The 18972-nt window shown below is 39.7% G+C and overlaps 1 protein-coding gene across 1 annotated transcript; it reads left to right on the top strand.

The window, feature by feature from the left end:
* The first annotated feature begins 7551 nt into the window (after positions 1-7551).
* PATE2 (prostate and testis expressed 2) lies at positions 7552-16246 on the top strand. Its single transcript, XM_059173315.1, has 4 exons — positions 7552-7557; positions 11999-12065; positions 15662-15790; positions 16110-16246. The coding sequence occupies exons 1-4, from the start codon at positions 7552-7554 to the stop codon at positions 16244-16246; spliced, it is 339 nt and encodes a 112-aa protein (XP_059029298.1).
* The last annotated feature ends 2726 nt before the right edge of the window (positions 16247-18972 follow it).

Raw genomic sequence — 18972 nt, 5'->3', positions numbered from 1 at the left:
GGCAGAAGTTAACTGAGCCACCCAGGAGCCACTGATGGATTGCTTTTTGACTCAAAATAATCTTCATGCCAAAGTATCCCATCTTGGGGTAGCCTGCTCTTGGATCCTACAGTCTAAAGGAGATTTATCATTTCCTTCTATATTTAATGTTGGCAACAAACTGCAAAATGTTAGCAGTATCCAAGGCTATTACTAATAGAAGTGAAAGAACAGCAATTAGATGTTTTCATTTGCATCTTTGAACTTACTAGAACGCAAAGCCCACAGTGGTGTGTGTGTGTGTGTGTGTGTGTGTGTGTGTGTGTGTGTGTGTAAATATTCCCATGAATGCAAGTGTGAAGCCAGATAAAATGAAAATGCGTCTTACTTCTGTCTGTCCAGAAAATTAGGAATTTCTCCCAATAAGAAAGCTCAGTTTGAAAAACTTAGCATGGGGGCGTCTGGGTGGCTGAGTGGGTTAAATGTCTGCCTTTGGCTCAGGTCATGATCCCGGGGTCCTGGGATCGAGCCCCCCCTGGGGCTCTCTGCTCAGTGGGGAGCCTGCCTCTCTACCTACTTGTGATCTCTCAGTCAAACAAATAAATAAAATCTTTTTAAAAAGAAAAGAAAAGAAAAAGTTAGCATGTTTCTGGGGCACATGGGTGGCTCAGTAGGATGGGCATCTGCCTTTGGCTGGGGTCATTATCTCGGGGTCCTGGGTTCAAACCCTGCATCAGGCTCCCTGCCCAGTGGAGAGTCTGCTTTTCCCTCTCCCTCTGCCCCCCACCCCCATGCCTACTCTCTCTTTCCCCAATGAGTAAATTTAAAAATCTTAAAAAAAAAAAAAAAAGAATTGGCACATTTCTAAATGGAGCTATGCCATTTTACAAAACCGTTTTCTTGGGGCTTCCATACATTTTCTTACCAGCTTGTTGGATGAAAAGAAGCTCCACTTATATTGGATAAACTTTAGTGAACCATGTTGGCACTGATTTGTGGACTGCAACAAAGGAAAAAAAAAATCCATACTACATTTTCCTTCTCAAATAGGATACTTGATATTTCTTAAGTAGTCATTGAGGAATTGGCACATTTGCCATACTCCTTCATTTTACAATGGATGAAACTAAAGGAACCTTTTTCAGTGTTGCCAGTTTCCCTTTTCCTTTTGGTTTTGCTTGCTCTGTGCATGCTGAAACTGTCAAAGAATTCTTACATCATGAGTCTCTTTTGGCAATTGCAAAAATCAGTGACTTTTTGGCAATGGTAAAAAGGTGGTTTTATCATGCAGGACTTTTTTTTTTTAAAGATCTTATTTATTTATTTGACAGAGAGAAATCACAAGTAGGCAGAGAGGCAGGCAGAGAGAGAGGGGGAAGCAGGCTCCCTGCTGAGCAGAGAGCCTGATGCGGGGCTCGATCCCAGAACCCTGAGATCATGACCTGAGCCGAAGGCAAAGGCTTAACTCACTGAGCCACCCAGGGGCCCTATCATGCAGAACTTTGAAACAAAAGCTTCTCTTCCCTTTTCACAGATGGAACTCCTACAATGCTTGGTGACCATTTGGTTTTCCTACTTCTTTGAGAAATGAATCTCCTCACTGATTTTTAGGACAGACATGCACAACAGTCAACAGACTATTCAAACAACTCTGAAGGAAATTCTGTCATCTGCCAAAAGAGTCATCAACTTTATCCAAAGTAAGTTTCTAAATCATCACATTTAAAAAATATTTCTGTGAAGTCTGGGTGGCTCAGTGGGTTAGGCCTCTGCCTTTGGCTCAGGTCATAATCTCAGGGTCCTGGGATCAAGCCCAGCATTAGGCTGTCTTCCACCAAATAAACAAATAAAATCTTTCCAAAAATAAAATTTTTTTTTTGGAAAATAAGAAAATCTCCTCTATCACACAGAAGTTCTCTGGCTTTTGACAGGGCAAACTTTAGTACCTATTTTGATAAAGAAGTTTTATTTATTTGTTTATTTTTTCAAGAAAAAGCAAACCTACCCTGGAACATTTTGAAAAAGAGGACTTTATTCATGGTGTGGCTCATTCCAAAGATACTTAACCATCTGGATGTGATATATGTTGCACGTAAGGTCCTGAACTTATTGCTAAGGAGTTATAAAAAATCAAACCTTTCTTGGCTAAACTGCCAATATAAATGAAGAAGGTAGAGGCCAGTATCCTTGCAAATGTATGTTTTTCCCTCAGCTTTATTCAGATATAATTAACATTAGCTTTGGGTAACTTTAAGGTCTATACTATGTTGATTTGATACACTTAGATATTTCAATAGGATACAACCTAATGGTGGTAGTTAGCTAACTAGTATGGTGGCCTTAGCTAATGACTCTGTTGTGTCACACATCATGACCATCTCTTTTTAGTGGTGAGGACATTTCACATCTACTCTCTTAGCCACTTTCAAGTAATGTAATCACAATGCTGTGCATTACATTGCTTGAACTCGCTCGTCTTCTAACTGTGTACTCTTTGACCAATAGCTCCCCCTTTTTTCCCTTTGCAAATGTTCAAGTGCTGTGGGAAAAGCTCTGCCAGAATGGAATTGTGTCAATTTACTTGAAAGGAGAAATCTGTGATCATCTGGAAATACCCCAGAAATATTTTGAAAGTCATTTCTATCTTCATGACATTAATGTTGAGTCCAGGAATCACACTATTTCATATTTAAAAATTTTTTTTGATTTTATGTTATGTAGGCTCTACACCCAATGTGGGACTCGAACTCACAATCCCAAGATTAAGAGTCGTATGCTCCACCAGTTGAGCCAGCCAGGTGCCCCCATGATGTTTTATGCTTTCTATATTTCTGGTATAAATCATATCTAAAATGTCACAGAAGTGCTGAAGATGGGTTCATTTGTCTGAGACAAAACACTTTCCCTTCAATTTTTTTTTTTAATTTTTAGTTCAATTTTTTAAATTTATTTTTTATTTTCAGCGTAACAGTATTCATTATTTTTGCACCACACCCAGTGCCCCATGCAATCCATGCCCTCTATAATACCCACCACCCTGGTACCCTGACCTCCCACCCCCCGCCCCCTCAAAACCCTCAGATTGTTTTTCAGAGTCCATAGTCTCTCATGGTTCACCTCCCCTTCCAATTTCCCCCCAACTCCCTTCTCCTCTCCATCTCCCCATGGAGGACATGGTTATTATGATCCACAAATAAGTGAAACTATATGATAATTGACTCTCTCTGCTTGACTTATTTCACTCAGTTCAATTTTTTAAAAAAATATTCTTAATTTGTAACATACCTGGAGTATAAAATGTCCATGTGTCCCTCGATGACTTTAAAATACATTACGTTTTATTTTAAAATATTTTTCTTCATAATAGCTTTATTATGGTATCATTGATACCAAAAAACTGCTTTTATTTAAAGTGTGCAGTTTGATAATATTTGGCATGTTCATGCCTGTGAAACCATCACCCAAATCAAGTCAGTGAACATATTCATCAGGTCTAGAGATTTCCATGTGACCCTTCATAATTTCTTTTGTAATCCCTCTCCCCCGTTGCCATCTCTCCTCCTAACATCTGCAGGCAACCACTAAGCTGCTTTCTGATACTTTTGGATCAGTTTGCATGTCCTAGAATTTTATAAATTGAGATCATACAGCAAGTGGTTTTTTTTGTTTTTGTTTGTTTGTTTGTTTGTTTGGTTTGGCTTCTTTCAGTCAGCATATTGTTTGTGTGATTTATCCACATTATTGAGTCAATGGTTTATCTCTTTATATTGCCTGGACATATTTATTCTATGGACATATCACAGTTTGTTTATCCATTTGTTGATGGACATTTGAATTGAATTCATTTAGTTCAAAATATTTTAAATTTCTCTCAAGACTTCTTCTTTGACCCATAAGGAAGTTAGAAGTATGTTATTTAATCGCCCAGTGTTTGAGGCTTGTTTTTTCTAGCTATCTTTCTGTTACTGATTTCTAGTTTAATTTCATTGAGATCTGAGACCATACACTGTAGAGACTTGTATTCTTTTAAATATGTGTAGTGCGGTACTGTGGCCCAGAATATGTCTATTTGGTGAATCGTTCGTGCAAGCTTGAGAAGAATGTGCATTCTGTCTGTTGGATAAGATATTCTATAAATGTCAGTTAGATCTAAGTGTGGATTGGTGCTATTCACTAAGCTGTGTCCTGAATTTCTGCCTACTGGATTGCCCACTAATGATAAAGGGGTGCTGAAATCTACAATGATAACAGCAGATTCATCTATTTCCCCTTGCAGTTCTATCAGTTTTTGCTGTGTGATGCTCTGTGGCAAGGCACATGCACATTAAGGACTGTTACGTCTCCCTGGAATATTGACCCATTTAAAAGTCTATAATGCCCCCTTTATCTCTGTGATGATCACGATGGTCACCATGAGAGCCGAGTTCTGGGATACCCTTTGTACAGCCACCTTCTGCTGTGCTTTGAGCATCTCCAAGGCTGGGGGAATGCCGTGTGGGCAGCAGGGAAGAAGCACTGAGAATTGTGGCCCATGGAGCAGCTGTCTCTTATTACTATCTCTTAAAATCCACAGGGTGCTCTCTAATCTTCCTGAATATGTGGTTTGGTGTTTCTCATTAATTTTGGAAAATTCTCAGTCATTACTCACAATATTTCTGCTATTCCTTTATCTCTTTCTTTCCTTCCAGTGTTCCCACTATGTATGTTATACCCTTTCTATTTGCCTCACAGTCTGGATTATTCTGTTCTATCTTTTTTATTTATTTTTTCTCTTTTTACATTTCAGTTTTGGAAGTTACTCTTGGCATATCTTCCAGTCTCACTGATTATTCCTTGGCTGTGTAGTGTTTCAGTAATTACAACAACAAAACAAAAGCCAGGTAGCCTACATGAATATGTGCTAAGGTCCTAGTATTACTGGTGAAGTGGGAAAGGTAATAATTGGCAGTTTTCTGTAATAAGTTAAAGATGTAAGCGGTAATACCAAGGTAACAATTTAGAGAAGGGTTTAAATAAAAAGTATAGCTAATAAATAAGTACAATGAAATAATAAATATTTTTGAGAAATCCAAGAGAAGTCCAGGAAAAAATTTTAGAAGAATCTAAAACAGTTCAAATAGGGGGGAAAATGTGCTAAGTAAAATCTTCTATATATACCAGTAACTGAATTAAATACAAAAAGATTAGATATTCTAATTAATAGTCCAAGATTGTCAGATGGTATTTTAAAAAATCCACCCCTGTGCTACTTATGAGCTCTATCAAAAACAAGAAGATTGAAAAGGGTGGAAAGTAAAAGATTTTAAAAAGTCATACCATGAAAACCCTGACTCAGAAAAAGAAACCTGGCATAGTTACACAAATATCAAAAAAATTTACTTTCAAGTGAGAAACCTTACTGGAGATGAAAAAAGACTTTTCATTATGGGAGGGAAGTTAACCTACCAGGAAGATATCATAATTCAAAGTATTTGTACACCTAACAACAGGGCATCAGAATTTGGAAAACCGAAGAATGGCAGGGGCAATAAGGGAGTTAGATATTATTTCTCATCTCATTATGAGTTATCTCATTGGGAGAGATTTTATTACATGCTTCTCACTAGCCAATAGAACAATCATATAAAAATCAGTAAGGATATAGGTTATCTGGGTGGTAAAACTTGAACCAGTTGATATATACAGAATAGTGCATCTAACAAAAACAGAGTAAATATTCTTTTTAAGCGCACGTTGAATGTTTACCAAAATTGGATGATAAATCAAGGTGTAAAAATTCAGAAAAGATTGAAATAATTCAGGATGTGTTCTTTGACCATTGTGGAATTAAGAAATGCATAAATTACAAAAATAAAACGAGAAAATTTCCCTACTGCTTAGAACAAAAGGAACCTTTAAATTACTGGTGGATTAAAGAAGAAATTATAATGGAAACTAGAAATAATTTGAAGTGAGTGCTTGTGAACGTGTGGCATTTATACTGTGGGAAGCAGCTAAAACAGGACTAAAAGGTAAGTTTATAGTCTTAAAATGGATATAGTAGTAAAGAAGTAATACAGAACACTAACGATCTAAATATTTACCTCAAGGAGCTAGACAAAGGAGAGCATATCAAACCTGGTAAAAATGTAAGAAAAGAAAGAGAAGAGCGGAGGTAGATATTCAAAAGACAAAATCAACAAATTCTAAATGTGTTTCCTTGAAAATCACATTCTTAATGAATAAAAATGGAGAGAAAACAAAACGTAAGCATATCAGGAATAGAGGTGGGCAAAATGGGTGAAGGGAAGTGGGAGAGCATTCTTCCAGTCACAGAATGAATATAAGTCACAGGATCTAGTGCACAGCACAGGCTGGTCAATGGTATGGTAATAGCGCTGTATGGTGACAGGTGGTCACTGCTACACCCGTGGTGAACCTGGCTTTTTGTATCAACCCTGGGGGCGCCTGGGTGGCTCAGTGGGTTAAGCCGCTGCCTTCGGCTCAGGTCATGATCTCAGGGTCCTGGGGTCGAGTCCCATATCGGGCTCTCTGCTCAGCAGGGAGCCTTCTTCCCTCTCTCTCTCTCTCTGCCTGCCTCTCCATCTGCTTGTGATATCTCTCTGTCAAATAAATAAATAAAATCTTTAAAAAAAAATCACCACCCTGTGCACCGGAAACTAATGCAACATTTGCATGTCAACTCTATTTCAACTAAAATAAAGGAATAATCAATTTTAAAAGCAAGATTTGTAAAAAAGCATGCAAAAAACCTACAAAAAAAGTAACGGAATAAAGAAGATATATATCACTACCTTTCCAGCAGACATTGGAAAGAAAATAAAGAGGATAGTATAACACTCTATCTATAATGACAAGTTTAGCAATTTCACAAAACACAACATTTTTTTTTAAAATTGTGAAAACTGTCAAAAGAAGAAATATTATTACTGATGAAATTGGATCCATAATTATAACTCTGTTGCTAAGGAAATCGTAGTCCCCAATGTCTTTACCAGTGACTCCTCTCAAACATCAAGGGAAAAAACCTAATAGTGTTATGGATCCAAGATAACCTTGACATGGTAAGAATGTTAGAAAATTTTTTCAGACTGATCTCTCAAACCCTAATGCAAAATTCCAAAACAAACATTACCAAACTTAATTCAATAATATGCAAAAAGGATAATCTACTTCAATCAGGTAGATTTACTTCAGGAATACATGAGTTGTTTAACATTAGAGGAAGGAATCAATTTAATTGTCCACATTCGTAAAGAAGAAAAACAAAACTATGATGATAAAATGGAATATAAGTTTATAATAAAATTATCATCAGATAACAGTCGAAGAGAACTTTTAAATTAGATGAAGAGTATCTATAAAAATCCTCTTAATGGTGAATTATTAAATTAGTAGTCTTTCCAGCAAACTGTGCTGGAACAACTAGATATCCATATGGCCAAAGATGTAACTTTTCCTTTACACTGTACAGAAATTAAACTAAATATAACTTCAAATGGATCTTAGACTGATGTACAAATTAAGATGATAAATCTACTAAATGAAAACATTGGAGAAAATGTTCGCAACATGCAGGTAGGCAAAGATTTCTATAACAGAACCTGGAAGCACAAATTACAGAAGAAAAAGATCATAAATTTATCTTCATCAAAATGTAAGTCTTCTGATTCTTAAAAATCACTACGAAGAAATACAACCATTAGACGATGGTTGAAAAGTGGAGAGCATATGCAAAATTCTGAAACTATTTTAGTAACCATAACTGGTGGTGGTAGTATTAACATTGTTATGTTTAGACTGTTGTATGTGTAATGTGGGATAAAGCAAGTAATTAATTATGGAATATTCTAACTCTATTTGGTTATAATTATATTCTATTTTGTATATGCCAATATTACAATTCATATAGATATAATTTTATGCTACACATGTTATATGTAACTCTAATTTTATGCTGTGTCCTTGAGAACCAGAATTTACAGTGTGAAACAAAAGAGATATAAAATGAAAGAAGTTAAGTATTTGAATTGGAAATATCAGTTGGTACTCACAAGGCATTTGACATCTATTTATTCCCAGAAAATTTTTAGGGATAAGGGAATAATAAAGGAATAATGACCAATTCAGAAGTAAGAAGAGTCTGGTCCTGAAATAGCCTCTCTGACTACAAAAGTACAGAATTTCTTGAATTTCAAGTCTGGGGCAAGCAACATACAAGATAACTGGGACATCTTTTCATTCCACATAACAGGATAATTATCAAATGGCACAAGGGTCAAACAGAGACCACTTTAAATGGATTCCATAAAGATGTGATCATTTAATCTTTAGTAATGATAAGAAATATAGTATATTGAGATTGATAAAATATATTTGGATTCATGAGTTCAAAATGATATTGGAAAAAATTGGTTACTTTTGGAGAGTAATCAAAAGCCATATGAATGGAACCACTGGATAACCAAATAGTAGATGAGGAAAGCGTCTCTATGAAATTATTCCTGCTAACAACTAAAAATGAGTTGAGAGGTTAAATATAACCATTTTGGAATGCAAACTGGTGCAGCTACTGTAAAAAACAATATGGAGATTCCTCAGAATGTTGACAATAGAACTATCATATGATCCAGCAATTGCACTACTAGGTATTTACCCAAAGGATATAAAAATACTCATTGAAGGGATACAGGCACCCCAGTGTGTATGGCTGCATCGTCTACAATAACCATATTATGGAAAGAGCCCAAATGTCATCAACATATGGAGAGATACAAAGATGTGGTTATCTATAATCAAAAGGAATATTATTCACCCATAAAAAGAATGAAATCTTGCCATTTGCAATGATATGGATGGAGCTAGGGAGTATTATGCTAAGCAAAATAAGTCAGAAAAAGACAAATACCATATGATTTCACCCATATGTGGAGCTTAAGAAGCAAAACAAGTGAACATGTTTGGGGTGTGGGGAGGGGGGAAGAAAGGGGAGACTCTTAACTGTAGAGAACAAACTGATGGTTACCACAGGGGAGGGCACTTGTCATAAGAACCGGGTGTTGTATGAAAGTGTTGAATCACTGAATTCTACCCTTGAAACTGATATTACACTGTATGTTAACCAACTAGAATTTAAATAAAAACTTGAAAAAAAATAAATATCACCATTTTGAGAACCTGATGAATTATGGATCTAAATAATAAGCATAAATGGCCACTAACATAGAAAGAAGCCCAGGCATATTCTGTCCCTTCATTAAACAACAACACGTCACCTACTGTCTTGCCAAAGAGATGGAATCTGAGTTTGATCAAGCCTGTGGATCCGGTTTTGAACTTATGGAAATACGCAGACACAAGAGTGTCTTTAACTGAACCATGAGTTTGCATTAGTGGATCCCCAGAATGTCATCTTATACCCGAAAGCTTGTACCCTTGGACAAACTTCCCTATTTCTCCCACCCCGAGCCCCAGGTAACCACCATTCTGTTTTCTATTTCTATGAGTTTGACTTCCTTTTTTAAGATTTCACATGTAAATGAGATCAGTGTAAGTTGTTTTCAGTCTTGCAATTATCAAATTGTAAAGAACTATGTGTATTCAGCTTTTCACAGATGTGCAAGGCTAATTCCACAGAGGGACTTGGGTAAGATCGCTAGATCTGTCTAATTTTAATAGCTGCTGTGTCATTTTCCTCCTCACTGATGTGTTCACTTACAGCAGTGTATGAGTGTAACACCCAGTTTAGGGGTGTTATCAGATTCCGATGATTGCCAATCTGTAATGTCAAAATAATATCTCAGTTTAGCTTCAGTTCACCTTTCTCAAATGATGAGTAAGGCTCAGCACGTTTTATATGCTGAAGAACCATTTGTATTCCTTTTTCTGTGAGCTAATGTTAGCATTAACCATCTACCTTGCTTCTTGAATTGTTAATATTTTTCTAGTCCATTTTTAGGATTTTGTCGTATAATAGGAAGAGCTAGACCTCAGTCTGAGTTATGAGTTGCAAATATTTTGTAACTGGTTGCTTATTGCTTATGAGTTAGTGGTTAGTTCCCCACCCCACCCCCAGCTTCAGAAAGTTTTTTAATGTAGCCAAACATGAAATTGTTTCATGGTTGTATATTTTGAGCCATATGTTGAAAGGCAACCCCCCCAAGACTATAAAAACTCCTCTCCTGTCATCTTTGACACATTAGTATTTATTTCTTTATACCATCTAGGTGGTCCTTCTATTTCCTTTGTAAGTCATTTATTTCCTTTGTAAGTCTGCATAAGTAGCACAACACTTCACTCTGAAATGTAAAAATACTTGCCACATACAAATACCTTGAGATCCTAGCTGGAACGTAGAAAGGGCCTCATTTTGGGGCACCTGGGTGGCTAGTCATTAAGTGTTTGCCTTAGCTCAGGTCATGATCTAAGGTCCTGGGATCAAGCTTCGCGTCCTCGGGCTCCGTGCTCAGCAGGAAGGCTGCTTCTCGCTCTCCCACTCCCCCTGCTTGTGTTCCCTCTCTTGCTGTGTCTGTCTCTGTCAAATAAATAGATAAAATCTTAAAAAAAAAAAAAAAAAGAGAAAGAAAGAGGGGCGCCTGAGTGGCTCAGTGGGTTAAAGCCTCTGCCTTTGGCTCAGGTCATGATCCCAGGTCCTGGGATCGAGCCCCGCATCGGGCTCTCTGCTCAGCCGGAGGCCTGCTTCCTCCTCTCTCTCTACCTGCCTCTCTGATCTCTGTCTGTCAAATAAACAAATAAAATCTTAAAAAGAAAGAAAGAAAGAAAGAAAGAGCCTGTTTTCATCTCCTTACTATAGTTTAAAGAAATCAGTCTGATTAACCTGGTTGCTCTGTGAGAATGGCCTGAAGGATGCAAGAGTGGATGTTCCACAAATATTTTGGGGGTGTTTCCTACATTCCAAGCCTTCAGATGCTGGGGTACAGTGGTAAAAGTCCTTGCTTTATTCTAGTCAAGGAATCAAACAAGTGACCAAAGAGGTGTGAAAGGTCAGGTAGTGAGAATCATTATTAAAAAGTAAAGCAAGGGGCACCTGGGTGGCTCAGTGGGTTAAGCCGCTGCCTTCAGCTCAGGTCATGATCTCAGGGTCCTGAGATCGAGTCCCGCATAGGGCTCTCTGCTTGGCAGGGAGTCTGCTTCCTCCTCCTCTCTCTCTCTGCCTGCCTCTCTGCCTACTTGTGATCTCTCTGTCAAATAAATAAATAAAATCTTAAAAAAAAAAAAGTAAAGCAAGCACTGGGTGTGGTGAAAAAATAATGAATACTGTTTTTCTGAAAATAAATAAATCAATTTAATAAAAAAAAAAAGTAAAGCAAGAAAAAGGATGGAGAGGGATGTTGACATTTTCTTTTTTTCTTTTTTTTAAAGATTTTATTTATTTATTTCACAGAGGGAGACCACAAGTAGGCAGAGAAGCAGACAGAGAGAGAGAGGAGGAAATGGGATCCCTGAGAGCCTGATGCGGGACTCGATCCCAGGACCCCGGGACCATGACCTGAGCCGAAGGCAGGGGCTTAACCCACTGAGCCACCCAGGCGCCCAACATTTTCTAAAGATATATCAGGACTAAGGGGGGCCTGGGTGGCTCAGTAGGTTAAGTATCTGCCTTTGGATCAGGTTATGATCTCAGGGTCCTGGGATCAAGCCCCGTGCGGCCAGTGGGCTCCCTGCTCAGTGGGGAGACTGCTTCTCCCCTTCCCTCTACTTCTCCCCTGGCTTGTGCACGTGCATGCTCTCTCTCTCTCTCTCTCTAGAGTAAATAAATAAAATCTCAAAAAAAAAAAAAAAAGAGATTTACCAGGACTGAGGGGGTGACATTTGAATGAGCAAAGGGAATGTGGTAGGAAATAAGAGGGAGAGTGGGCTTTGCTCAGAATGGGGAAGACTTTCCAGGCTGTGGGAGAGCTTTGGATTTTCTTCAAAGAGCGATGAAAAGTCACTGGAGGATTTTGAGTAGGTGTGCGGCATCCAGGACCTGTAAAAGTGCTGTCTGACCCCCTTATAGAGAATTGACTATAACTGGGCAAGAATAAAAGCAGACAGGCAAAGAAAAGAAAATTGCCTTGGACCGGGTGAGAAATGAAGACAGATTGGATTATAGTAGTGGCAGCGGGACAGAGAAAAATAAACCCATGTGAGAAGTTAGTAGGTAGAATGGATAAGACTTCCTGTTAGATTCTCTTTGAGGCTGAGGCACAGGGATCTATAAGGAATTCTTCCCAGGTTTATTGAACCCCTAAACACTGAAGTAGGAGCAGATATAGTGAACCTGAAGGATTATGATTTCATTTTGAGGCAGCCTGAAATTATGGTACTTGAGCCTTCCAAAGTGGAAGGAAATTTGTAGACGGGAGTCTGGAAGTCAGAATAGGGGTCTGAGACAGACTTGTAAAACTGCATGTCATCAGCCTACGGAGCATACCCTACGCTGTAAGAAAGGACGCAATTCTCACCCAGCCTCGGTGAGTCAGTACTCAGCTTATTCCTAGCTACTCTCTTGTGCAAGGCAATTTAGAGCTAGTTCTGTCTGACTTTCTATCTTCAAGGTCCATTCTAGAAGGTATGGTTACTAACTTCTCATTTTTTTGAATACCCAAAGCCAAATGTCCATCTTATTGAAAGTTAACCCTTGACTGGATGCTCCTGATACCCCCCTCACAGCTAGGCTCTTGCCCCTCGAATGCCAGAACCACAGCTAGCCACTACCCTATGCCTTGTCTAACCAGATGTCCTTCTTGTATATGACTCCTGATGATGGAAGTTTCTGGCGCCTGCCCTAGCGAAAGGAACCATGGAACTGTAAGCACTGCACAGGTAGTTAGTGCTTGATAGTTTCCAGGGCCTTAACAAATATGAGCTTCTTTTTTTCACAAACTTGAATATAATCCTAATACTAATCCTATGAGAGACGAGATGACAGTTAGTCTCAACATCAGGAACTCACCCCAAATCACAAAGTTGGCAAACAGCAGAGTCAGCATTCGAGCCCATATGTGTGATAAACTTAAGTTTGGGATTGAGGGAAGCGTCCTTTCAAGAATTCAGTATTGGTGCAGAGGACCTCGTACTTTCATAGGTTTCCCAACTCTGGGAAAAGGGCTCTTTTCACTGACATCTTGAACTTAACACTGTAGTGAGCAAGAAATTTCATCCTATGAATGAGGAACCTCAGCAGCAAGATCAGTGCAGTGTCCCCTCGAGCCCTTCTCTTCACCCACGTGCCATCATATCCACCAAGCTTTGTCTCTGTGCTGGAGTCTCTGGCTCACTTGTGTCTCTGCAGCCACATGACCCACTCTCCTCACAGTGTGACAGCTGTTTGACATCTCTGTACTCTTGACATATCTGTTCCTTTGGGTACCTGTCCCTACTCACTTTTTCCACCTAACACATTGCTAGCCCTCAAAGTCCTGCTCAACCCCCCTTCTTCTTGGAAAGCTTCCCTGGTCAGGGAGTCACATTTGAATGTCCCTCACCTAGATGTTCCTAGCCAACTGTGCTTGGTGTCCTTTTGATGTCTTTGACTAGACTTTAGCCTCTGTGAAGCCACTGAGTCGTGTCCTGGCTGCTTGGCCTCTTCTCTTCCTGGGATACTGGCATTTGATACTGATATTTATGAGAATTTCAGTCAGTTAGTTGGTAACACCTGAGGGCAAACCTGACAAATTTCACCTTTTCCTCACCCTTCTCCTGAAGTTTCCCTTTCCTCCACCACGAAAGGGATACTCCAGTGCTCCCACCTCCACACCCAGGCTACACCTGGAGTTGGAGCTTTGTTCCGATGTCTCGGTCTCCATTGGACAGAGGCAAATCTGAAATTTTTCTGAGGAGAGTGACCAGGTTAGTGAAGAGAGGTAAAAAAAACTAGATGTCCAAACCCTGTCTTGAAATACCTGAAAGGTAAAATGTAGGAGAGAAACTTGATTCTACTTGCAAAGCACAAGGCTTAGAAATTATATACATGTATATTATATATTAGAGTATGGTATACATTATTTATAGATTATTATGTTATATGTAATAATATGTAAAGTAACATAAATATAATAATATAACATACTATATGTTATATATATAACATTTAACAATATTATATATTATATATCATAATATATTCTATATAATATTATAAATTATATAAATTATACCATTGATCTTATCATTCAGGAGAATTTCTAAATAGATGCCTTATGGGAACAAGGTGGCCTCCTGGGTGGCTCAGTTGGTTAAGCATCTGCCTTCAACTCAGGTCATGATCTTGGGGTCCTCAAACCCAGACCTCATCAGGCTCTCTGCTCAGTGGGGAATCTGTTTCTCTATCTCCCTCCACTCCTTCCCCTTGCTCATGTCCTCTCTCTCTCAAGTAAATGAATAAGTAATCTAAAAAAAAAATAGATCCCTTTGGGGTAGTGAGACTTAAGTTGGTGGCTTAGCTCTGGGAACATTGAGTTACTGTCTGTCCCTGAAATTTTATGATTACGTGATTTGGATGAATAGTCCAAGGACAGATCACTGGTGGAGATCAACCAGTACTTTCCACAGGAAATTGTACATGACAAAAGTTCCAGAATGTTTGTTGTGTTTCTGCTGGGCATAGTCTTTCTGGTCTGCTCAAGTAAGGGTGAGTCCTGGAAGTAGAGGGAGAGCTGTTGTTGATTAAGAGATGGGCTGGGGAAGGGGAAGTTTCCACAGCTGGCTCTTCGGGCTTTGGCAGATGTGTATGAGGTTATGACAAAGAAGGCTTTTCTTTTTTTTCCCCAGGTGAATTGGAGGAACATCTGAAAGGTACAACTATGACTAGTCTATAGTCCTTTGTAAACAGGTCATTTGTGACATGTTGAAGAGAAAAACCTCTCAAACTTCAGAGAGGGTTGTAATCCATTCTTAAAGCCTTGGTTTCTTTTTTTTTTTTTTTTTAAGATTTTTATTTATTTATTTGACAGAGAGAAATCACAAGTAGATGGAGAGGCAGGCAGAGAGAGAGAGAGGGAAGCAGGCTCTCCGCTGAGCAGAGAGCCCAATGCGGGACTCGATCCCAGGACTCCGAGATCATGACCTGAGCGGAAGGCAGCGGCTTAACCCACTGAGCCACCCAGGCACCCGTTGTAATCCATTCTTACTCAATAATCTTGGGAGTTTTATCTCGTCTTGGATTAATTTAGTCCATTTTTTGGTGTAAGGAAGCTGAAATCTCTTTGTTCATTTCCCCTATGACTGTACGAGATCATCAGGGTAAATAATGGGCCCACAGAGCCTGGGTGGCTCAGTGGGTTAAGCCTCTGCCTTCAGCTCAGGTCATGATCCCAGGGTCCTGGAATGGAGCTCCAAATCAGACTCTCTGCTCAGCAGGGAGCCTGCTTCCCCCCCGCAACCCCCTGCCTGCCTCTCTGCCTACTTGTGATCTCTTTCTTTCTGTCAAATAATAAATAAAACCTTAAAAAAAATAAAGGGCCCATAGATAAATTTCCTGGGAACTCTGAACTTTTGAGATCATATGCAACAATTGATTCATGTCTGTATAAGTTATTGTTCAGAAGATTATCACAGAAGTCAATGGCCAAAGAAAGATTCAGAACCACCAGGCAATAGTAAGTTCCTATAGAGAAACCCACAGGCCTGGAGCATCTTCAGACTCCATCCTTTAAAGAGCTCTTTCTGTGTCTGGCAGAGATTACCAACACATGCTATAAATGTAGAAAATACCATCTTGGGTTGTGCTATGACACCATGAAGACCTGCACCCTAAAGGACCAACAATCCTGTGCTGTTGAGAACCTTTACTTCCTTACAAGAAAAGGTAACGTGGGGTAAAGAGTGGCCAAGAGATAACCACCTGTGCATGGGGGAGTGGGTGGCTGAAGACGGGGCAGTCTTGTAGAGGGAACAGCAAAAATGCATTATTCTCCAAGACAATATTGAGTAAAGGAAAGGTTGACGTCTCTTACCAGTTGGGGAAATACAGTCCATTCTCTGGTCAATAATGAGTAGATTCAGTCTTGTAGCTCATTTGGGCTTAGCAAATGGCTCTTGAAGCTTTGAGGAGAGGTTATTCCTCGGAACATGATAGGAGGAAGTGGAGTCATTACAATTGTGTACTCTCTCTTTCATGTCCTCAGGGCGGAGTATGTACTATTATTCTAAACTGTCATGTATTACCAACTGCGAGGACATCAACTTCCTGAGTTTTGAAAAAAGGACAGAGCTCATCTGTTGCAAACATAGTAACTATTGCAACCTCCCTGAGGGGGTCTAGCTCAGCAGTTTTCCTGGACTGGCTCATTCTTCAACTCACCATTCCCTTTATCTCTTCCCCCAAACCTGTACTTGGATCTCCTCCTCCAACCAAGGGTAGAGTGAGAAAGCCAGCTGGTGAAAGTCATAAGGACAGAGAGTGGAGAGTAGTGAGTCTCATTAATGATGGAGGACTAGACCAGACTGACCTTTTGCAAATCCCTGTTGCTCACATCTGGCAGTATTGATTTCCTTATGATGGAAATAGAATTGCCGCAAATAGGATTGGGTTTGGAACTGGTTATTATCTCCTGTATGGTAATGCAAAGAATTGGAAATCCTGAACTTGTGCTGAGAACTCTGTGACCATACTTTATTCTCACCTATATCCACTCTTCTGGTTGGAGTTGAGATTCTCTTTGGATTAGTCCTGATATCTCCTGGTGCTCTCCTTTTACCCATGGGTTATGGAGATTAAAAAGGAAAACACTGGCTTCCCAATTTGTTGGCAACATGAGCCATATCTTTCTTTGTTAGAGCTCTTGGAGGAGGGGAATCTCAGGCAGAAAGAAAATTGGACAGGCATAGGGATGAGGCATTAAGGGAAATTGTAGGGACTTTTCTGTTTGTGGAAACTAAGATTTTTTATTAAAATTTTTTATTTTTTATTAACATATAATGTATTATTAGCCCCAGGGGTACAGGTCTGTGAATCGCCAGGTTTACACACTTCACAGCACTCACCATAGCACACACCCTCCCCAATGTCCATAACCCAACTACCCTCTCCCTACCTCCCTCCCCCAGCAACCCTCAGTTTGTTTTGTGAAATTAAGAGTCTCTTATGGGGGGCTCAGTGGGTTAAAGCCCCTGCCTTCGGCTCAGGTCATGATCCCAGGGTCCTGGGATTGAGCCCCGCATCGGGCTCTCTGCTCCGCAGGAAGCCTGCTTCTCTCTCTCTCTCTCTCTCTGCCTGCCTCTCCGCCTACTTGTAATCTCTGTCTATCAAATAAATAAATAAAATCTTTAAAAAAAAAAAAAAAGAGTCTCTTATGGTTTGTCTCCTTCCCAATCCCATCTTGTTTCATTTTTTCCTTCCCTACCCCCCAAACCTCCCACATTGTCTCTCAAATTCTTCGTATCAGGGAGATCATATGATAATTGTCTTTCTCCGACTGACTTATTTCACTCAGCATAATACTGTGGAAACTTAAGATTTGAGAGACAATTTGGTGTGGGTGAAATTGGCTTGAATTATCAGGGCCCTGGCTGGCCACGTGACCAGCCAGCACCAGACTGAACTAGGTGATTTAATTGGGAATGGAGACCTTGTGCAAGGATGGCCCACGCTCCTTATAAGAATGAAGGGGGTGAAAAAGAATGAAGGGGGTGAAAAAGAATGAAGGGGGAAATGTGAATAATAAAGCAGATGACATGGTAGTTGAAGATAATAAAACGAACAGAGATGCCACGGGTAGAGTTGTAGTTAGAAAGTTCCCAGATAAGATGAAGTTACAGGTAAACAAAGGGTATTAGAGAGCAGAAGTTAGTAGTGGTGGGAAGAGAAGACCCCAGACACTGAGTGGAATAAACAGGCGGAGAGGAATGGAATAGCACTGATGGTGGAGTGTGGCCAAGGTGGTGAGGCTTCCTTGGGTACAGAATAACTCTGGCATCTCTCTCCTTAGGAGGCACACTGAAGTTCCCGGTCCCCGATTTCCATGAGCTTTTTCCTCCCTCGTTAGGCCACATGAAATGTTTAACAATAAATCAACCACCCCTCTACTCAAAGTCATTTGGTATGCTCTTTGTGTCTGAGAATATGTTCCTTTCTGAGGAATTCTCAGTTGGGATTTTATGGAGCCAGAATGAAGAAAGACAGGACAACCTTTTAAAAATGGACAAGCAGATTGGAAAAGCCAATGTAACATGGATATTTTGAGTTAGGGAAAAAACATATTTTTATTCCTATTTGTATTATGGGCTCACTCACCTGTTGAATCACTGGGGATGGGAGAAATCTGTCTAGGGGAAAAGAGAGAGAGAGAGATCATTGTTTTGCATTGGGTCTCAAAAGAGACTTTAAAAATATTTCTGCATCATTGTTTGGACAAAGCTTGGCTTTGTTGAACAAGAAGAGGGTTCTAATTATAAAATCTTTCCTAGATGGCCCAAGAGCAAATGTTGGCATTCTCAGGATCAGAGCATCAAAAATAATTTTTAATGTAGTAAATGGCCTTCATTTGGTTTTGGTGCCCTGCCCCAATCCTCCTAACTGACCAGTGCTTCTGCCATCCAGCTGCATTGAGTGTTGGCTGGGGGCAACTCAGTGCTGTTTACTACTCTGCAGATTTGTCCTCTGCTAAATAGGAGCTGCCTTTCCCAGATGCTAAGCTCCCAACATGAGCACAGACCTCACCCAAGGGTGACTCCTTACATCATGATGGGACTAAGTCTAGGGTGCATTATATGCTCCAGAGCTCTTCCACAAGATTTGACTAAATCCCGTCTTCAGCTGAGACCATGTTCTTGTTAACACTTTTTGCCTGACATCTTTTGCTTCTGTTTCCACCCCCTCCCTGCCACCAAAATTGTGAACTGAGAAGACCAAATATTTTCCACCATCACTAGGAATGGAACTCTAAAACAAGATGAAGTTAGGTTAGAAAATGAAGTTACATTTTGACACCTAGGAGTGACATGTAAGTGTAGGGTTTAAATGCACTCCTCCTCGTGAATAAGGAGACT

This window comes from Mustela lutreola, chromosome 1 (genome assembly GCF_030435805.1).
Source record: "Mustela lutreola isolate mMusLut2 chromosome 1, mMusLut2.pri, whole genome shotgun sequence".
In the NCBI taxonomy this organism is placed as follows: Eukaryota; Metazoa; Chordata; class Mammalia; order Carnivora; family Mustelidae; genus Mustela; species Mustela lutreola.
The sequence above is the reverse complement of the archived record's forward strand: the minus strand, read 5'-3'. Positions and strand labels throughout refer to the sequence as shown.

What these genes read in the sequence shown, in the direction of transcription:
- PATE2 (XM_059173315.1), top strand. An exon ending in AGAAAATTGCCTTGGACCGG is followed by an intron (nt 12,066 to 15,661) that starts GTGAGAAATGAA and finishes TGTGTCTGGCAG; the next exon opens with AGATTACCAACACATGCTAT. An exon ending in TTACTTCCTTACAAGAAAAG is followed by an intron (nt 15,791 to 16,109) that starts GTAACGTGGGGT and finishes TCATGTCCTCAG; the next exon opens with GGCGGAGTATGTACTATTAT.